Consider the following 21,268-nt stretch of genomic DNA (forward strand, 5'->3'; position numbering starts at 1 on the left):
AGTGGTATACCTGAGAGGGGGAGGGTAGAGAGGAGCCCATGTTTACCTCCAGGCAGTTCCTGTCCATGGTTGCCTCAGCCAGGCCTTTGGTTGCCATGTAAGAGGAAGAGTACAGGCCCTGAGAGGGACGACCAAACAGATCTTCCTTTCTGGCATTAGGCTGTTGAAGAAGAAGCAAAATGTATTTAAAATCACAAAGGCTGACTTGCCATTCTATAATGTAAAGAGAGCTAAATGTAACAGTTCAAGTGTTTTACATTCTCTAAATAGCGCTGTCATTTTCTTTGCTGCCAAATATCTCTGGCATGCAGTGATACTTGAAGGAGTTCGCACAGAGAACAAGATGAATAAAAATGCAATGTCACAAAGCTGAGATGACTCATAAAGAATACTTAGAATGACACGTAAGGAGGTTGGAGAAAGTTTAACATCAGCAGCAAATCTGACCTGCAGGAGGTGGGGCTGGTCTGCCAGAGGGATGGCCTCAGCCAGAGGAACATCGAAGGGATTTGGTGGGATGCAGCCCAGGAAAGTCATCGAGTCAGAGCGACGGAAGAAGGGGTGGTTCTGACCCGTCTCAGCTGGAACTGGGTCCTCATCCTTGTCCTGCAGTGTTGAACCTGAAGTGAAAAAGAAACACAGCAAATCTTAAAACAACTACGTAGTTCTTTGATATTTATTATGCACTGACTATAGTTTAGTTATCATTTAGTCGTTATATTTTTTTGCCTTACTCTGATTGGTGTCCTCATCATTCTCATGCTCAGAATCTTCATTGTCCAACCCAAGCTCCAAAATCTCTCGATTCCTACAAGTGAAAGTTACGGAGGATAAACATCATGTTAGACTCACATTTATTCTGAAGGCCTATAAACCAAATGTCATTACCACCCTGTTGTTTGAATGAACTGTATTTTTTGCTCCTAACAGCAGTTGCTTTAGATAAGCTTTCACATAGGACGTGGCACGCACAGCACTGTGCTCTGAAATCCATTGATTTCTATTGCTTGTGTGCAATGGTTTCAACCAATAGAAACAAAGCTTACAGGTGCGCTAAGTTCAACCACACGATGAAGGAAAACATTCCGTGCGTGTCCAAGTTCGGTGAACTTTTTGACACAAGTTTACGTGCATATACAGGGACCTGCAGAGCCTTTAAGCCATTCAACAGTTCTGTGGACCTCAGGAGGAAAGCAATGTTGTGGAAACAACACAATCTTCACTCGTCAGGATTATTAAAAGCTTTCTTCTTTATCAATGTGCGATGCTTTTTTTTTTTTATTAAAACATTTGAAAATTATACAACACAAACTCTCGGAGGGGATGCAAAGTCAGAGACATGCATGTTTTGAAATAAAAGGGAGCAGGTGCATCTAGTACACGTAGAGGGGCTGCAAAAAATTACGTATACGCAGAGCGGAGCAGCCAGTGCAACACAAAATTTGGGTCCTTCGCTCTAGTTAATGGTCAGCGCAGCACATGCCGTGTCCATAACCTAGCTAATTAGCATCACTTAGGTTTATTTCAGTTGATTTTGCTACAAGTTACTGAAAGTCACACTGAAGCTAGTCTCTTTTAGTGTGGATACTCTGAACTGTTTAATTAAATATTAAAACATTTACTGTCTTATGATTTAATAAACAAAATTGACAAGTATGCAGCCTCTGTGTAAATCCTTGGCATTTTCTACTATTTTTCATCATTTACCTCTTTCTATCCATCTGTGGCGTGTCCAGGGTGGTCTGCTGATTCATGGCTTTAATCCAGTAGATAAGAGCCTGGAAAACGTAAGCCACATGCTTCAGCGAGCACACGTCCAGCACTGGAAGCACATCAGAGTGCTCATCATTGTGGGAGCGCATCAGTGACAGGGCGTAGTTCAGGAAGTCACCACGTGCAGACATCATGCCTTGACGAGCTGTTAGCAGTGTGGCTGCCCTCCTAAAACAAATACTAAATTAAGTGTGGGAAGCAATCATTTGTTTGCATCAAGTAAGAGTAAGTTAACAAAAATAGAGTTAAATTAATTCATTGACCACGTTAAGTGAAGTAGTTTACCTGCGTCCTTCCAGAGTGCGGAGGCTGGCCTCCTCTCGAGCAGTCATGCGCTCCCTACGAGCTGAGTGCTGGGAGGCATGGAGTGGGTGACTGGGGTGACCGGGATCTCCAGCAGATGACAGGGCTGAGCCATATCGCAGCTGAGCCTCAGTGGAATCCATGATGGACACCATCCAGTTCCAGGTGGGAATCAACTTTTCTTCTACATAGTTCTGGTTCACACAACAAACATTTCACTCTTTACTCACATAATCAGCTTGATTCCAAATTTTGTTTTGCATTCCTTTTAAAAAGCACTAAATAGTATTTGTGGTAGGGTTGAGTATTCTATATTTATGGGACAGGATGTAAACTACTGCTCTTAGCATTGCATTGTTAATTGTATAGACTAATCAACATGAACTCCTTCTGCAGATCTTAAAGACTCTAAGCCATTATACCTGCAGGTTAACAGCATCCTGGTAGGTGAGCTTGACAGCAGCAGGATACTGGGAGTAGACAAGATGGTTATACTTGGGAATCAGACTCATGAGGTCTGAGATCTGCCTGATGACAATGCTGTAGGCGCGGGCGAGACTGCTGGCAGATGTCAGGTAGCTGCTGGAGTTGCTGGCCTCCAAAGCTGCCGCAGCTGCAGCAGCACTAGAGCTGATTGCACTTGAGCGCCGCAGGTTAGTGGGGTCAATATATATCAGGCCTGTGGAGCTTGCTGTGGAGGGGGAAAAAAACCCATTAGTTCTGAGACATTTTAAATTTTCAGTTAAAACTGCAGAAGCAGGTGGACATTTGCTGACCGGCTGGTGTTGAGGTGCTGGAGGGAGCGCTTCCTGGTGTCCTTTGGCTGGGGGTGTTTCTCACAGCCCACTGCATGGAGCGAGGAGCCTGAGCTGCACTGTTAGCATGTGACGCGTTAGTTGTCCTTTCCAGAGGCTCATCCAGCAGGAACGTCTCCTGGTCAACATCGTCACTTTGGCTGCTGCTGCTGTCTGAGTCACTGGAGTCATTGGACTGAGAGTCATCCTCTGAAAAGAAGGCAGGGACACTGCTGGCACCTTTAAAGTAGGGATGAAGAAAAAAATAAAGAAGACCAGTTTAATGTTCTCGTATTCAATTTGACCTACCAGTCTTTCGCTTTCACATCAGACTCATCCAAGCAGGAGTGCGGGTTAGTGAATCACACCACTACAAGGCAAAACACCACTAATACAAAACTGGACACACTGAAACACCGAGTGAGAACAAAACTGGACACTCTGGTGTTCAGCTTGTGCTAAATAATATTTCATTTTCTAAATATTTTCAAGTTACAAAAGAAAAAAATCAAAAAAAAAGAAGAAAAAAAAATCAAAGAGAAGAACATCACTCTCTCACTTGTCAGAATAATCTACAAGAAAGTTTAACATCGTCGTTAGTAGGAAATACACTCTTTAGATGACCAAGCAGGAAAAAACCCCACACCATTTGGAAAAGCTACAAATTGATTAGTGTGTTATTTGGATAAAAGACCAACAAAGCTACACTTGTGATGAGGGACGGCATTAGTTAAAAATGGCAGACAACAACAGAGAAATGTGAGAAGGGGACGAACTGAAGGAACTCTCAGCAGGAAACTGTGTATGCACTTTGCAAATTCACTCTTGCCCTGATATCTGTATATGCATTAAAGTAAAGAGGAGCTCATACCAAAAATAGGAAATGCCAAGGACACCCTACTGCCTGCAAATGAAATACATTTGGTATTCAGCCAGGGACCACTTTTCCTTCTCTGCTGTATCATTATCTCTCCAAATATAAAATCCCCACAATCCACAATGGTGACTGTCGAGCACTGTGACGCTGACTGATTTACAATGTAAACTTAATGTATTTTTGCAAGCGATTAAATGGTTACGATTTCAGTCAAAGAAAGCGACTGTTTAAAAAAAAAGGGGGGGGGGGGTCATAAAATATTGGGATTTAGGTAAAAGGCGATGGTTTACACAAAAGCAGTTGACTAACCTGCTTCAGAACCAGCAGTAGCTGCTGTAACAACGCTCCTGCGACCGCTGGCGTTGTCCTGATTGCTATGGTTGCTTTCGCTGTCGCTCTCCGTTTCAGCTGCTGCCAACAGGTCCAACTCCATGTCACTTCCTAAAAAACAGACATGACCCCATCCTAAACTCATCTGACTTTGATTCATAAAGATGAACAACTCCAACTATATCTTACCATCCTCATCGTGCTCATCGTGCTGGCCTTCTGCTTCAGCATTTTCCTCTCCCTGCTCTTCCTGGTCGTCATGATGATCTTCCTCCCCAGCTACACCTTCTACAACTTCAACCTGTCAGACACACAACAGATTGTCCAATAAATAAAAATCTGTGGCAAGACAGACCTGAAATTCTACAGTAACAGGAGGATTCATATTTCAAATACAAATATGAATAGGGTAAGATTGTGGGCTTTAGCCTCAGAAACAGTAACCAACATGCAGTGCACACATGCACATCCAGAATTCATTATGGCCCTAATGATTTAATAATGAGGCTCCCCACCTCTTCCACATCTGCTGATACAATGTCATCCTGCTCCTCATCTCTTCCTCTGACAGGCTGAGACTGGCTGCTGCGCCGGGGCTGAGGGTTCCTGATGATATAAGAGGCAGCTGTCTGGCTGGAGCTGGAAATGTTAAACACAAGCTCATTAAATTAAATAAATAGGAAAAAAAGGAGAGTGATTCTAATTATCCGTAATTTAAGTACATTTTACAAACTACTTTATGACTCCACTTGCAATGAGACAAAGTCAGGAAGACCAACTAACCTGCTGGACTGGTCAGGTGAGGGTCGTGGTGGCAGCGGTTCAACAGAGAAAAGCTCCTCGCTACCCTGAACAGCATCAATGCTGGTGCTGGCCAATGTGAAAGGAGCGGTCGGTCTTGCAATACCCATTCGCACTGGGACAATTAGTGACTCTGCTACATTACACAGCTCCTCCACAGCATAGGGCAGCAGAGCCTGGAAAACACGCCGACATTTCCCAATGGGCTGAGGGATGAAATTGCTGTGTGAGGGGAAATAGAGAAGAAGTGAGAAATGGTTGTATTACATCAGAAAATCTTGTCTAACTGGTATCAAGTATGTCAGCAAATTATAAACAAGCTTTAGCCTTGGGCTGTTCTTTTTATTTATTCTGTTATAGCCTTAAGTGGGATTTATGCTTCTGTGTTAAGTCTCCGCTGTAGTTAAGTCTCACGTGGAAACCACTCAGAAACCCTACACCACAAGTTGTGCTGAAACCTGATGTGCACCTCTCTAGAAATGTAACTAGATGTTGCATCGATGCAGCCCGCAACATCTGTGATTGGCATGTTCGGTAGCGTTGTTTCCGCTGGCTACTTCTTCTTCTGCTCCCATTTGGACTGGAAGAGAATGAATCATCTCAAAGGGAGAAAGTCCACTTACAAGAGATGTGTTGGCCATGACAACACAGAGCAACTGGTACAACTATAAATGCTGGCAATAGCACTGGCTACTTGTATAGGCCATTGGTGGCCCTGCATAAATTTAACACAGACACTCACATTAGTCTAAAACTGAGCTGTTCTCAAAAACCTTAAACTTTATTATCCAATTCTTGACCACTGGCCAATGATGACACTAAAACTGTCATCAAAAAAAGCAGGGATTTTTAAATGCAACTTCATCGCCAGCTTTTTACAGTAGATTACTTCAGTGTTAAATCCACGACAGAAAACCATTCTGAAATCCTAAAGCGTAACCCAATGTGCTGCTACCTGCAAATTTAACCAGACATCGAATCGAACCGCACAGGTATAAATGCTGGTAACAGCAGCTTGATGGTCATGGATTCAAAGCAGAATTGTAAATTAAACATCATATTAATGTAGACAAGAGAATTCTTTTAAAAAAAAGTGTTCTTCAAATTGTGTTCTCACTTTTTTCTTTTTTGATGAGGCCATCTCCACACTGAGGATGACAAAAACTCGGGCCACAGAGCGCAAGAACCTTCTGGTGACGTTGATAGCCTCCTCTCTCCGACCGGGTGTGTACTTGTTCTGCAGCTCCTTTACCAGAGTACCCAGTAACGTATCTATAAACTAATATAGCAGGGAGATAAAACACCCGATGAGGACTGTCATGCATGAATACAAGTCAGTAAGTTACAGAGTGACCAATCCTAAATAAAATATGTTACCAGGGTTACTTATTTACACTGAATCTGAATTTTACACTGTGTGCACTGGAGACAGAAGACTAACTGGACTTACAGTGATGTCAGGCGCACACTTGACAATGAGGCAGTGAGTAAAACAGTCAAGGCGAATGGTGCCACTCTGCTGATTCAAGTAGACCTGCTCTTCAGGTAGGAGGTGAGCAATTCTGCTGCTGGCACTAAGTCTGGGAAACAAGAAATACAGGATTGAGATACAAGCTACACAAATTACTACATCACGGTTATATATGATTGAATATTTAATTTGGATTATAACACCATTTAAATTGGGTCTGAAAAGTGCAATCAGTGGATTCAGAGAAACTGGTGGATCAGACTTGTTCATTGCATTATCAAACTGCAATGCTTCTGATACTTACGGGTCTTTATTCTCCTGAGAACCAAACATGATCATTGACTTGAGGGCATTCCAATCCTGCAGGACTCTCTCCAGAGCCAGCTGAGCAAAGCGGGGAGGTTCTAGATCATGGTCTGGCATGTCAGAGTCTGAAAGAAGAACACAACAGCTCTCTCTCAGGATCTGTGTTCTGTTTTCAAACTAACTGTTATAAAATCTGTAAAATCTCTAATTAGCATGGACCTAAAGTTAAAAAGGTGGGTAAATTAGACAAAGTTCTTGAACCAACCTTCTGCATTAGCAGCCTTGCGGTTCCTATCTTCTCTGATGCGCGGTGGTCTGTACTGACAGTGCTCAACACTCTGCCTGGCAACAGTCTGCACCAGGAACAGTAATATATGCTCTCCCCTGCAAATAGAAACAAGTCAGACAGACCTACCACCTCTGCTCACTTACATAACACAATGGATCTTTAGCAGAGTAGCAAGTTAAATTCTAAATTCATTTGCTAACTATAACGAACAAGAAGCACTTCTATATGAACCAGACAAATTAAAGCCTGGGGCAGAGTTCACAGAAGCCTCACCTGCTGTTTGGTGTTGTAACCAGGTTTGTGGTGGTGAGCAGCCTGTACAACAGATCCAGGCGAGCTGCCTTCTGACCAGCTATGAGCGTTTTACATTTGCATTTCTCCCAACAGTCACAGTATGCTGTAGGTGAAGTCCTTTTCAACCTGGGAAAGACGATGTACAAAGTCTAGTGACTTAGTTTCAAGAACTGGTATCAATGGTAAGAGAGACAAGCATTAGCAAGGAGTGAAAAAGGCCACACTGAAAACTAGGACTTACTTGCAGTCGTGTCCTTTGTGACACACCCTTGCACATTCAGTGCAACAGCAGAGGGACTCCAGCAAGCCACATGTTCGGCACTCAAAGATATCCTAAATACAACATAAGTGTCATGAAAAATGTCAACATCTATAGAAATATTTTCGCGAAAGAGTTTGGGCATTCTAAAAGTAGACCGCTTACTTTCCAGACACACAACACTTCTTCTAGCAAGTACATTTTAGTGTAATGGGATTGTCACAGGCTGACCTGGTTAATGTGCTCAGCTCCAGTCCATGTGAAACTGCAGGTGTCGTTGCAACAGAGAACATACAGGGGAGAATCATCTGGGTTTGTACCCGAGGGACAAATCATTTCCATGAACACCGAATCTGCATCATCCTTCTCTGCGATACCCGGGTCACCCACTGTGTTCAAGACATTTGGGGAACAAAGGAAAACCATGGAAACACGGGAATGCCACTTATAACACTTCAGTTAGCTGCTGGAAGCAGGGCACCAAAATAGGTCAGGATTCACATAACTCATGGATAACCTCCAATGTTCCAGCTATTACCCAACCACTTAAAATGATATCAGATGTACTAAAAAGTCTGCTGCTTTCCCAGAAACTGTTCAGAGATGGCAGCTGGTTGGTAACATAATATTAGTGCAAATGTCTCCATGCCTGCTCCATTTGGTTTGTGTGAAGATGTTAATGCAATACATGTTCTTGAATTTAGACACTTTAACACAAAAAAAGTTTCCGTTAAAAAGCGATCCAGTTCTCAGCCAGCTTGTTAACTCACCCTTGGCCATTTTCTGTGCAGCCTCAAGCACGGTGATAGCTGCTGGGTAAGCTCTCCCACTGACAGCTAGCATGAACGGGGTCATTCCTCGGGCATCCCTGTCAAACAAAGGCAACAATATGCATGAGCACTTTCAGGAGAGCACCTGAGCAAACAATAGCAGGGGAGAAATAAGCAGACTGTCAGTCAATTTTAATGCAGTAATAAAGACTCTTACTTTGCAGAGAGCAGCTCCCGTAAGTGTGGCCTCAGAACAACGCTGTCACACATCAGCTTAAGGATAAGGTGGGCATTGGCCTTCCTGTCTTTAGACTCAACCACAGAAGGCTCAGTGGACGGCCCTGCTCATATGGAAAACACATACAGTTAGTCAGTAGCCGTTACAACATTTAAGCATAGAGCTGGCAATTCATTTATAAGATTTATTTATATTTATAGTTCTATGTCACGTCGATAGAATCGTTCTTCTCCTTTGAGTTAGGCTGATGCTACTCATGTGCCGTCCTTTTTTATTAGGTGGTCACAATGTCACTTGATCCCCGTTCCTCAAAACACGCTGACACAGCATGTTACAGGTTCTAAGTTACCAAAATGTTGGCTCCACTGCTACACCAGAATTTCTGGCAAAGTCTTGGTTCTCCAAGTGTCAAAAGGTTTTTTTTTTTTTTTTTTAAATTTACCAAATTGCTTTAGTGGAAAACAAGCACGTGATAAAGAAGGTATCCACCTGGTATTGTGGAGGTGCTCGGTCCCTGGCTGCTACCAGTGGAAGCAGTGGTGAGTGAACCCACAGCTGGTGCTAAAATGAAGTCGATGTCTCCATCTTTTCATGAAAAACAAACACAGTTTGTATTTTTAATAAAATCAGGATTATGAAAATCAAAAGACAGTTGTTATTGTAATTCTATAAAGGGAAGGGAGGGCACTTAAATTTTAAGGCTCTAAACACTTTCCAATAAGGTTGTGCAAAACTACCTCACTGATTAACAACTATAGTAAAACAAAAAAAGACATTGCACTGGTGTGGGTGGATTTCTACAAGTACCAGTGAAAAGACAATCAAGAACTCCATAGTTGCTAAAAAATAAAAAACGCCCACACACCGAGTCAGAAATCTATTTATTTGGAAATCTCGAAGTTGATGACTGTAAATTAAACAACAAAATAACTTCTGCAATATTCTACAAATGGCTACCACTGTGTGTTTTACATTACATTTAAAAAAACTATCAAACTTGATGTGTTGCTGGAGAATGGTTGTGTGGTTGTGTCAGAAATAAAGATGCATTTAATTTATTTTTCTTTCTTCACTTTAAACACCACATAAAAATAATCTAACTCTTCCATTATTTTCAGATGCACTCACCAGGGTCCATGGGTGGAGGGTCAGGAACCCAACTTGGTGGAGCAATGGGTGGGGACACAGGATCCTGATGGTCACTGGATGACGGGCCAGATTCATGTCGACCAAGACCTGCTGCTCTTAAAGACCTCCGCATCATCTCCCTAAGACGAAGGCTAGTGACAACCCCCCAAAGATAAACGAGTCAATAAATTAGATCCTGTTTCATACTGCCAAAATGGGCGAAACATTTCTTTGCTGTAGGGCATTTTTTTTGTTATACATTCTGTGGAGCTCATTTACCCTCTGCTGCTGGAGGAGCCGGTCCTATTTCCAGAGCTATTGCTTGAGACCACGGAGATGGCATTGGCAATCGCCTCCACAGCAGACAGACGCTCTGCAAATGTGTTCCTCTCTGACCTTTCAGCTTCTGAAATGAAATAACATGGTCACTGAGCGTGGAAAGGAATTAGCTGGAAGCAGCAATTAAAGTGAGACGATTCTGAGCTGAGCTAAAACGGTGTGGAAACAAACTACCATCAAAATCGCACCCTTTTTAAATTTACACCCATGATTGTCAAAGGCAACTCTGTTAGAGGAAAGGTTCAACTAGAACTTGCAAATTAAGACAAGGAAACAACATTTTGCCGTTACTGGAATACTACGGCAGTGTTCAAATGCCCAATAACAAATCTGATTTTCACAGACTGCATCATCATTAGCAGCATTATCGTATGTCTGTAGGTTTGTTCCTCAACTCCTCCTAGATGACTGGTTCAGTCTTGATGACACTTTCAAGATTCATTTCATCTATATGTTGATGGATTAAAATACTTGCTTCATAAAAAAGTACTGTTCCTTACTCTGTGTATTTGTATATAGAAACTGCGTGATTGAGGATTGTTCATGAACGTACAGCTTGTTTTTTTATGCATGGAAATTGCATGTTGGATTACATGTTACATATCGTTTTAACAGTCACCACAGTCTTTACATTTGGCAAGTTTTTAATTTCCTATCAGCCTCACTTTTCCCATTCTACTACATTAACTGAGGATGAAAGATGGTCACAACAGATGGCAGAGGAATCTTTCTGGACATCTGCAGGCTACTTCCAAAGAACATAAAAGGCTCCAAAGTAAATCACTGCAAATGGCAGGTGTGGCCATTCATTCTTTTGAGGTAAAGTATTGCCTTGACTTTTTGGGCATTTCCAACTCCATTTCTATTTTTAACTACTTAAAGTCCCTATTATTGATATTAATATGAGAGTTCAAGTGAAAAGCCACATTGCTATTGTATTTCTAACAGTTCCAAATTGGTAGGGGAGAACCTGATCGAAAGACTTTTTTTGTCCACACAGTCCACAACCACACACACACCCGCTTACCTTCCTCTTCTTTGGTCTCCTTGTTACTAACGGGGAAGCAGACTGAGACGGCAGCATGGAGGATGTTGCGGTTTCCATCACATCGATGACCCAAAAGTGCTCCGAGGGCTTGGCTGCCCTGATCTAAGAGGAAGGCCTGCTCAAGGTTGACCAGGTACTGCCGACACGCCTCATAGTCGCAGCGCAGCACATGCTGCATTAGCGTCTGCTTCTGAAAGTGAAATAATTTGTGTGAGTACTGGTTATAATCTGCATAGCATTCTGGTCTTCTATAAAGGAGGACAGCATGGCCACAGAGCAACACTGAACACAATGATTTGTTCTACTTGGTCAAGTACATGTTTATGTTATTAGCACCCGAGCACTAAAGTTCACTCAGGCTTTTTGAGGGATTTAATATACTCAAAAACTCATGAAATTTTGCACGCAAGTCAGGTTTGGTGAAAATTGGGAGTATTTTAAAACAAAATTTGGTACACACATGTAAAATGCCAAAATGGAGAAAAAAGGTAAATGGGAGCCCATGACCCAAACCCAACAGGAAGTCCACCATTTTGAATTAAAAATGGCAATTTTGCAATTTCCAGGCGTTGTACTTTTGCAAACTCCTCCTAGGGATTTTATCAGATTGACTTTATATTGTGTCCATCTAAACTACAGACCTGGGGCGTATTAAATTGCAGTGCTTTTGAGCTTTGGTTGCAGGTGGTGTCTGTGATTCGACCACTCGTCATGAAAATTTAATTTCCTCTCATTCACACATAATGAATGACATACATCAGAGTGACAACTGGAAGCGTTCTGCAAAGCTCGACTGCAGCACGCCATGTTTCGATGGCAGCCTGCAGCTTTAATTTTTATTATTTTATTTTTTTTATGAATGAATTAATAAAGGTTGCATTTACCTCGACAGCCATAATAATAATAGCAGCTTTCTTTTTAATGGTGGAGTTTGAAGGGAGATTGGCCAGAGAGTGCACCCCCATTCCCAGGCTGTTTATAGGTGGCAGGTCCAACCAATCGGGATCTCGAATTCCACCCATGCAGTCTTTGGCCATAGGGTAGATTGTGCCATTTCCATCTCGGAGGATGATGGGAGACTCCTGGATAAAAATTAAATATTAAACATTTAAAGTGGAGCATGGGGTAAATATTTGTACAACGTGTAGTGAAAACATGCTGGTCCTCAATAGCCTCTCACCTGTCCTGCAGTAAAGATAGCCACATTGCGCTCACTCTGCCCGAGGAAAGCCAGGTTACTAGTAGGGAAGTTATTCTCCTGCTCAGCTTTGCCTGTGGCCAGGTCAAAGATACAGTACCTTACCCAGTTACCAGTTTTCAGCACTGCGTGGACTCCTAGGAGATGACGAGATGATTAAGATCAGAAGATGTTTTATGCAGATAAAGAACTCTATAGAAGGTTGACCTTCAGAAAGAACTCACCTTTGGAGTCAACATTTACAGCCAGAATCTCAGCCTTTTCTGGGATACAGAGCTTTTTAGGTGTTCGCTGAAAACAGTCTGGAACTTTTGGAGTGCCACCAGTTTTAACTACCTGTCAATCAGATGGAGATGACAAAGTCAGTGAACCAAATTATATGTAGACTGTCAGTCAGATGCATAACTCAGTGACTGAAATTAAGTTTCATATGAAAACAAGCTGTGTTGAATCAGTTAATACTCCTACTTGTAGCTCATCTATTCTGAGGAGCCTACAGTCCTGCAACAGTGATGACGGGTCTGAATCAGTGGGAGCGGCAGTGCTCTGGTTGCTCATGCTGCTTGATGTCCCAGGAAACTTGACAGCAACATACGCGCCATCAACTTTAAGCACCTATGGCATAAATAAAAGTAATAAATTGTTAAACTGAGCTGCAGTTAATATAAAGCAAGAGTCAAAAAAATTAACTATCAAAGTTTGACCTTCTCTGTATTCAAATTTGCTTCAGATGCACTTACCTTTCCCACAGGAACATTTTTAACATCTTCCACAAAGACTACCTCTCTAAGAGGCCACTGCTCCTCATTGACCTTTTCTTCCTCTTTAGGAGCTGGTGTAGAGCGTCTTCGCTCTACAAGCAGGACAGCACATTTAATTTTAGTCGTTTTATCACGGTATATCATTTACATTAAGGAACTATAAACAGCTAAGAAGTATACTTTAAACAGTATAGTACAAAAAACAAACCAAAAAAGGTAAAGCTTTAGTGTGTACTTGTGAAAAGTAATTAAAACTGACAGTTTGCCACATGGTTCATGTGATAAGCGGTTGTAGGAAGGCGACCAGATATGCTACAGTATATAGTGCGAGTTGGCCACATTTCCTTCACAGGAAAACAGGCGGGGGAAAAAAAAGTTGCTGATAAAACCGTGTGCACCATCTGTTTCAAAGTCAAAGGGACTAATGAGAGCACAGAGAGAGGAAGAAATTGGTTCTGTGCCTGGGAGATAGGAAAGTCAAGCCTTGGATGTTGTTGATACAGCAAATAGTTAAAGAGAGAGATAGTATGAGACAAGATTACATACTGTAGGGCAGAGAGGCACTGCTAGCAATGGAAGAGGTATCACTGCAAGTAGATGCTGGGGAGGGAGGGGGACCCATTTCAGTCTTCACCAGCTCTGGCTTGCTTTCAGTCCTATGAGAGGAGACCAAGACAAATGGATTCATTTTACTGCTGTTTTTCTGAGTGTACTACCCTCTGCAACGACGTATGCATTTCACTTATTTCTAATGAGACAGAATGAAAATCTTATGATCAAGATAGAATCCATCTTGCCAGGCTTCAAGCTACACACCTGTGGCTGGCAGTTAATTTAGGTCTATTACTATCCTGACAAACTACTGGCTAACAAAGCTGCACCAAGGGCATACTTTCAGGTGCAACAGTACAGAAGATCATTTACCAAGTTCATCCAATCATCTACCAAGTCTTTTTTCCCCAGTTTGACTTCATTTTAATAGCAAATTTTGCTTAGATAGATGCCAAGAATTGTCTAATGATGAGCTTACTGCACGGCTACCGTGACTACCTGCTTGGTAACTTTCAAACCTAGCACATGGTAGACCCATCATGGCTTACTGAATTAAGTATGTGTCCTTTTCCAGGCAGTTACCAACGACGTCTTCACAGATACATAACAAACCATCTGCTGAAACACTATTCACATCCAAACATGTAAAAGCTTTCTGCTAAATAAAAATGAAACTGACTTGATTTCCTGGGTCTTAGTGGTCTTCTCCATGTTCTTCAGGCTCTCTGGTGAGCGCAGCTGGAACCTGCAGCTGTCGTTCATGTTCCAGACAGACTCCAAGAGGACACCCACTTTGGGAATTCCAGCACTGACAGAAAAGGCCACTGCACCGGCATGGTAAAGGGGATTGTTTCTCAAGCACACCTAAAGAAAAAGAAACTCGTGAATTGATCGGTACCCAGTGTTTACTACATACTTTAATTCGACAAGCTACCCAAGTATATTTCGTTACTCATTTTAGCATTTTTCAATATTCTTTAATATTCTTATTTGTAATATTTATAAGGCTTACATACAAGTCAGCGTAGGTAAGCAAGGTAATTCCAGAGCTAAAGCTAGAGTAAACTTTGAGATGGCAAATTAACTGAGGATGAACTTGGTCCCCATTTTCCCAAAAAAATAATAATAAAGAAATAAAATCTCCTCAAAACAAAAAAGCTAAAAAAACAAAAAAACCAACAACAACAAAAAAACAAAACAAAACAAAACAAAAAAACCCCCAAACAAACAAAAAAACCAAAACAAGTTTCTTCCTACCTGTGTTCCCACAGTGATGTTGGGTATGGAGGAGATGCCAGCACTGGATTTTGGCTTTTTGTTCTTGGCTCTGGCCTTTTCAAGCATCTTCTTCCTTTGACTGAAAGGCACAACACCCCTGCAGAGAGATGGAAGCAGTAAATGTAAACAAAACAAAAACAAAAAGCAAAACACTTCACTAACATCTACATTTTCCCTATGATACAATATGCAATGCTCTCACGCCGACTGTGACATCACTTGGTAATCTTTGGTACAATGCAGCCTTTAGAAGGAGTCACACAGTTTGTCTCCATTGTGTGTTTTGCCATAGGACTGAGAGGTTACTGCAGTTGGTGTACAAATTTTCAGGATCTTTTGACATTTTAAAATATCTCTTTAGCTTTTTCTTTTGAGGGGAAGGGGGCACAGAAAAATTCATTCCAATCACACTATATGAACAAGGAACACCAAATGTACAATTTTACAATTCAGACACAAAAGCTGGAAAAAATAATAATAATACATGCATCACTGGTAGCACTTAGTAATGTTATGGCACGTAGGCAGTAAGTGCTGCGACTAACGGGGACAATTCTTGACTTCTATTGTTCTGCTCGTAATGAACACTGCTGGCTGTTCACAAACTGAGCGGTACAACAATGTTATGGGGACCCTTTCAAGCCAATGTTGCCATTTCCCGTAAACAATTAGAAATCAATGTAACGTCACAGAAAAACAACATTTTTTTTCTCACCACCAGTAGAGGCTATTCTCCAGCTGTGCACATGTGTAGAGTGCACAGCAATGCAGCGACACCATGCGTTCCCCCTGCAGCTCAGGGAAAGCCTGTGCACTGTGCTCCAGCTTTGAGGCTACGGTGCTCAGTGTTTCGTCCACCCAGGTTGCCACCTGCATGACATCCATACAAACATCAGTTAATGAGCAGATTATTTAATAAATGTGGATTGTTAGAATGGTTCATGATAAATTAAAAAAAAGAAAAGAAACCCAGCAATAATCATCTCAAGGCTGCACAAACAACCTTGTTCTTATGTAAAGAAGAGCAATTAAAAACCTACCTTGTTGGTCTCTGTAGCTACAGTGGCTCTGATGCTATTGGCAGACAGTAAGGTAATCTTCTCATTAGCCAGCCCCAGGAAGGATATACGTGGGTGATGAATAGCAGGATTCTGATGTGACAAATGCCAGAAGTTAGTGATATTAGCTGTTGTTACAATAAAAGATACATATACATCTTATTTCACTAGATTTTAGTTTTTCTTCCAGTAACACGGGTTGAATTCATCACCTGTGGATTCCTGTAGGGTTCAGATTCACTCCACTTCCACTGATACAGCTCTCCTTTGGAGCTCACAGCTACCAGCTCTGAGAACATTGCTCCAATGCTCACAAACTTCACACCATCCTAGAAAGGAAATTGAAGGTCTCAGCAAACGTAGGGTCAAGAAAAACTTCAATCTAACTCAACTCCAGTCATGATGTACAGACACCAGATGAACAAAGGAAACAGGTGAAATCTCCACTTGTCTTGCAATAATGACACAACTTCCTTTTTGTTTGTTTTAAAAATACAACCTCTGAACAGTCCTCTGTACTTTTCTTACCTTGTCCGGCCACCACTGGAGCTCCTCTCCCAGGGAAACGGGGCTCTGCACAGGGATACTCTTCTTGTCAAGACTTGGTTCCCCCTCACGGCTGGTGGAACCCCGCTCCGTGTCAAAAGAGGCCCCGTCGAGCCACCGACGCTCACGTAACCTCAATACAGACTCACGTTCACGCAACAGCTCTGAGTCACGCTCTAAGGGAAGAAGGAGAACTGGTATGCAATAAGGTCACACCAGTGGGATAGAAGTAAGCCACTCTCTGGGAAAGACCCGTCAACATAGTTTTAAGAATAGAGAGAGAAAGAGATTCTTTAGAATCACTATAATGAAAAATCAATCAATTTAATACTTGAGATTGAGTGGGAATCTAAATTATACTGTGGTGAGTCACATTGCACGCTCATTAAAATGCGAGATAGAAGAGGAAGTGGATAGACAGAAAGAAAGCATGCATATGGGCTAAAAGTGGGCTAGGGAGGGTTTTAAATAGACCCTTGAAGGGTCCTTGTTAGGACAGGTGGGCCTAGCGGGCCTTTCTCAGAGAGCTCACAGTATGTACTACAGCCATGCAGCATAAAACACCAAACATTCATAATATAAACTCAGCTAAACAAACTAAAGGGAAACGTACACAGTAGACCACGAGAACCATTTCGCTTTCACAAGCTTTACAGAAACACCTGAACAGTGGTTAACTGTAAGTGTAATATTTGGCATTACACCCACAGTCGCCTTGATTTCCAGCTTTTCAGTAGTATTTCCTTATAAAGCCATCCCCAGATGAACAAAAGCCATCACCAGTGCTGCCACCAAAGCCTTTAGAACACCCTGCCTTCCCATCACTAGTCAGAAGAGAGTTGTTGAATTACCTCTGGAGGATCCCAGGCGAGACAGTGACGAGCGTCTAAAAGAGGGATAGCCAAAGTAGCTAATATCCTCAGAGAACATGGCATCAGCATCAATGATGACGCTGGGATGGGCTGAGTGGATGTCTGCATCCAACAGGGACATCAGATCCTCTGCACAAGGGAAGCACACATAAATTTCAAATTTTAAGACAGAATCATAAAACCCCTCAACTTTTTTTTTATGATTATGGTAAAACAATTTCAATTTACAATGATCAGAATTTAAAACAGCAAAACTTTTTGCCAAAAGCCTACTTATATCTTAATGTGCTGCACTCAAATTAAAAGTAAACTGTTTCAGTGTTAAAGAGAAGTCATTTCACAAAACAACATCATTACATATGAGCCACTTGCTATTTGTGTGACAAACCTCCAGGGAGGTAAGACTCGCTGGCTGTGTCATCGCCATCATCTCCATCTTCATCATCCCGGCTCAGCAGGTTATTTACGGCGAGGTTGACATCTAGGTTGGTTCTCTGGAGCTCCCTAATGATCACACTCCTGGATTTCCCTTGAAGAACTACCTGGGCCTGGGGAATGTACAAGGACACAAAAGTAAAAAACATTTCTCATGAATGTCACCGTTACTTACTTTAAATAAAGGATTAAAAGAGGCTACAAAAACATTTTTAAGGTCTGTGTATAGGCTGAGTGTGCTGTACCTGAGTAATGAGTTCTTCGGGGATGACAGAAGCTGGTATGACAGGCTGAGGCTGGCTACTTAGAAGTCCTGAGCCTCGGTCTCTTCCTGTGCGGATGACCCTGGTCTGTCGACGGGAGTCGCGAGCTGCTGTTGACGACCTTCCCGATGTGCCTCCGCCTCCTCCTCCTCCGCCTCCTCCTCCACTGCTTCCACCTCCTGCTCCACCTCCTCCTGCTCCTCCTCCACTTCCACCTCCACCACTGCCTCCATTTACACCAGAGCTCCAGCGACTCCTGTTACATACAGTATAAAGCCACAATCAGACACGACTGCCAAAAACACACCACCTGACTACAAAGCAGACTCGAAACACACACACACATCTGATTACAAAGGAATTTGGTCTTTGTGACAGCAGAGACGGGCTAGTCCGCACTGAGATGGATTCAGCAAGACAAGAAAAAAAAAAAATCAGATTAAACTGGTGGCTCTTTTCCTCATTTAATCAGGCAAAGTGAAAGAAAAAAAGTTTCATTGTAGAATAATAGCATATACACAGTTTAATTTACTCCAAGAGTAAGTAATACATTTGTTTATTTGGGATGTTCGAACCATTTCTCCCAGGCATTGAATTGTATTAAGGTCTTACAAAAACAATATTGTGTAGTATCAAGTGGTTCTCCAGTGGTCACCAATATGAAAAGCAGTAAGAAAACCACAGGGTTGATGAACAAGCTGATGCTTTTTGATGCGTCCGCTGGGGATACATTTATTTACATTTTACAACACCCTAAAAAGTTCTCACCAGAATCTGTGGCAGTAAAAAAAAAAAAAAGCAAGGAAAACACCACTAACTCACTGCTGAGCCACTGTTAAGCTCTATACACTGAGCTTTCACAGGATCATTCGACTCTGTCAGCCCTGCCAGAACTTACCCAAGGGTGTTGCCTGCCAGTCTGCCCAGTGTGTCAGAACCAGACAGGAACCAGGGTGGATCACTGGTCCTGCCTGGCCTGGAGCTCCTTCCTGTCCCTGAACCACTGCTCAACTTTGAACTGGAAACAAAAGATGGGAGATCAGTTACAAACCTACAGATGTCCCAAAAGGACTAAAAAACAAACAAACCAAAAAAATCCTATTTTTTTTCTTTTACCTTTATAACCTGGGTTAACAAAGTAAATTTACCCCAGGTATTAGTTAATTTACACCCCTTGGTTCAGGATTCATTTCATTATTGAACTATGAAACAGGAGGGGGTATTTTGGAGACTAGCATGGCAACACCCTTGGGAATCAGAATTGGCTGCAACTCATTCCTCCATCAAGACTTTCTATTTTTAAAAGTTCTTGGGTTTTGGGGCTGCGAGTGCTTTCTCCTAATAATTGAATAATGTAATGTAATGTTGTATGAGTTTAAACAAAAGTAGTTAGCTGCAATATTCCTAAGTGATGTGTTGTACATTTGTATAATTTGTCTTTTGAATGAAGAAAAAAACAAAAAAACAAACCCTTTTAACAAAATAACATAATCAGGTATTACTACACTGTTACAGAAGGAAATAGAATACAGAAAAGGAAAGTCAAATCATTCAGATATAATAAAAGCAAACAAATTCAATCCAGCAGTCAACAAGCTGACACAATCCATTACAATTCAAAACCACACAAATGTGTTTGTTGAGTATGCTGACAAACTTCCCAAAGACAACCTGTCAAGGCTCTTTTCTTCGGGCTTCCCAACAACCCACAATAGTGCCAAATGAATAGCTAAGCCATGTCCTGTTGTTCTGCGAGTCTGTGGCAGGGAACGAAACATATGCTCTACAGCAAAATCTGGAGCAGAGGGCTCCTTAGTCTCTTACAGCCCGACTCGCATGCATATTGAACAGCTAGTATATGAAATCACTGTTGGATGTTGTTCTGCTGGCAGGACATCAACAACTATCAATGAGACACTCACCAAAATTCATGTTCATAGCCAACGAGAAACAAAGCAGCTAGTGAAAAGGTATTTTTATAGAAACATACAAACAAAAAAAAAAAGTTGTGGCAAATGGCACACACTTGCTCAGCCAAAAAGGGAACTGGCTTTCAGAAAGTTACAAAAACAATTTTAGGGCTGCTATGTTTTTAGTCTATTGGTGTCAAGAAAAAAAAAAGAAGCTTTTTCTTTTTAAAATTTGAGGTACAAAAAATAAATTCCTAAGATAAAGCTATACTGAGAAGATTTGATTTGAATTAAACTAAAACAAGAGCATCTGATATTCAAACAGCAGTTTAGGTATATTTAAGACTTTGGAGCAAATCTTTGTTGAAACAGACAATACCACAGTAATATGCTAGAAATGTGTTATACTCGCCAAAAAGGGCATAAGTACTGACTAGAATTCAAATTACAGCAACCAAGATCCATAAGCCTGAGCATATTCCTCGCATCTTGAATGAGACGTTTCCACAAGCAATCTGTTTTCCAATTCAGTGCCAAAGCTAAAAGCTAAAAAGGTTTCCTGGGACAGATCCCATCATAAACAAGTCTCTCACCCATCGCTGCCATCCGGCTTGCTGAGCTCCAGGCGATCCGGCTGGACAGCAAAGCTGATTCTGCATACACGTCCATCCTGAAAGAGACGCAACAGTGACTTTTAATGTATTACATTAATTAAAAAGGGAAAACAAATACATTTACATTAATTTATTACATTCGGAAATGAAAACAAAACGGAGTAAAATACAGTCTTTTCTTTAAACTATTTTTCTAAGATAATTAATAAGCACGTTAACTACAGCATACCAACTCATTTATCACCATGGTGCTGTACAGTGCTATCTATAATTCAACATCATCATAATGTGGTATCAGCTTGACATGAACAAACACACTCAACACTTCAGCTGAGCATCTTTCACCCACTTGCAAAATACAAACTGAGGTCAACTAACTAATGACTTGTCACTGCACTGTTCAAACTGAGCTGCACCAACTGCAGAATTATGATAAATATTAACAACATATTTAAAAAAAAACCCTAGTCCATATCTACATCTATTGAAGCATATTATCTCATGTTGTACAGCAAAGTCAGAGGGCATCTGATAACTGTGACCTGGCAGCAGATCAGCAGCTGTTTGATTTGATGACTTATAGCATTACCTCAAGGAGAAATCCGGCATGGTTTGGACCGACAACACACTGTTTTAGGGTGGCCTGCTCCAGCAGACTAAGGTGTGGATGACTGCATTAAAGGAAAAAGAAAAAAAAGTGAGCCGACACACAGGACAGCAAGCAAAATAATGTTTACAATAAGTGATCACAATGAATAAAA

The 21,268-nt window shown here is 41.6% G+C and overlaps 1 protein-coding gene across 10 annotated transcripts in view; it reads right to left on the reverse strand.

Moving 5' to 3' along the window:
- The window catches only part of ubr5 (ubiquitin protein ligase E3 component n-recognin 5), a 30,668-nt gene that overhangs the window by 5,247 nt on the left and 4,153 nt on the right, over positions 1 to 21,268 (reverse strand). For 3 of the 10 annotated variants that reach the window (XM_005464906.4, XM_005464907.4, XM_005464910.4), the window contains exons 3-45: positions 21,097 to 21,178; positions 20,487 to 20,563; positions 18,882 to 19,001; positions 17,966 to 18,239; positions 17,674 to 17,833; positions 17,265 to 17,414; positions 16,396 to 16,607; positions 16,080 to 16,196; positions 15,850 to 15,960; positions 15,525 to 15,679; positions 14,789 to 14,906; positions 14,211 to 14,395; positions 13,526 to 13,635; positions 12,959 to 13,071; positions 12,687 to 12,833; positions 12,443 to 12,554; positions 12,201 to 12,355; positions 11,905 to 12,102; positions 11,000 to 11,210; positions 9,913 to 10,039; positions 9,634 to 9,785; positions 8,995 to 9,090; positions 8,485 to 8,608; positions 8,268 to 8,365; positions 7,729 to 7,886; positions 7,480 to 7,571; positions 7,218 to 7,364; positions 6,921 to 7,039; positions 6,654 to 6,780; positions 6,329 to 6,458; positions 5,997 to 6,157; positions 4,861 to 5,100; positions 4,593 to 4,716; positions 4,267 to 4,378; positions 4,057 to 4,188; positions 3,742 to 3,774; positions 2,853 to 3,110; positions 2,499 to 2,767; positions 2,059 to 2,270; positions 1,708 to 1,953; positions 735 to 808; positions 448 to 620; positions 11 to 160 (exon numbers count right to left, since the gene is read on the reverse strand). In XM_005464906.4, coding sequence (XP_005464963.1) covers positions 11 to 160; positions 448 to 620; positions 735 to 808; positions 1,708 to 1,953; positions 2,059 to 2,270; positions 2,499 to 2,767; positions 2,853 to 3,110; positions 3,742 to 3,774; positions 4,057 to 4,188; positions 4,267 to 4,378; positions 4,593 to 4,716; positions 4,861 to 5,100; positions 5,997 to 6,157; positions 6,329 to 6,458; positions 6,654 to 6,780; positions 6,921 to 7,039; positions 7,218 to 7,364; positions 7,480 to 7,571; positions 7,729 to 7,886; positions 8,268 to 8,365; positions 8,485 to 8,608; positions 8,995 to 9,090; positions 9,634 to 9,785; positions 9,913 to 10,039; positions 11,000 to 11,210; positions 11,905 to 12,102; positions 12,201 to 12,355; positions 12,443 to 12,554; positions 12,687 to 12,833; positions 12,959 to 13,071; positions 13,526 to 13,635; positions 14,211 to 14,395; positions 14,789 to 14,906; positions 15,525 to 15,679; positions 15,850 to 15,960; positions 16,080 to 16,196; positions 16,396 to 16,607; positions 17,265 to 17,414; positions 17,674 to 17,833; positions 17,966 to 18,239; positions 18,882 to 19,001; positions 20,487 to 20,563; positions 21,097 to 21,178 — 6,361 coding nt within the window. The remainder of the gene's footprint in view (positions 1 to 10; positions 161 to 447; positions 621 to 734; positions 809 to 1,707; positions 1,954 to 2,058; positions 2,271 to 2,498; positions 2,768 to 2,852; positions 3,111 to 3,741; positions 3,775 to 4,056; positions 4,189 to 4,266; positions 4,379 to 4,592; positions 4,717 to 4,860; positions 5,101 to 5,996; positions 6,158 to 6,328; positions 6,459 to 6,653; positions 6,781 to 6,920; positions 7,040 to 7,217; positions 7,365 to 7,479; positions 7,572 to 7,728; positions 7,887 to 8,267; positions 8,366 to 8,484; positions 8,609 to 8,994; positions 9,091 to 9,633; positions 9,786 to 9,912; positions 10,040 to 10,999; positions 11,211 to 11,904; positions 12,103 to 12,200; positions 12,356 to 12,442; positions 12,555 to 12,686; positions 12,834 to 12,958; positions 13,072 to 13,525; positions 13,636 to 14,210; positions 14,396 to 14,788; positions 14,907 to 15,524; positions 15,680 to 15,849; positions 15,961 to 16,079; positions 16,197 to 16,395; positions 16,608 to 17,264; positions 17,415 to 17,673; positions 17,834 to 17,965; positions 18,240 to 18,881; positions 19,002 to 20,486; positions 20,564 to 21,096; positions 21,179 to 21,268) is intronic. The other 7 variants (XM_013267040.3, XM_005464913.4, XM_005464912.4 and 4 more) reach the window with 6 other exon arrangements.

The sequence above is a fragment of the Oreochromis niloticus genome, linkage group LG11 (assembly GCF_001858045.2).
Source record: "Oreochromis niloticus isolate F11D_XX linkage group LG11, O_niloticus_UMD_NMBU, whole genome shotgun sequence".
NCBI lineage: Eukaryota > Metazoa > Chordata > Actinopteri > Cichliformes > Cichlidae > Oreochromis > Oreochromis niloticus.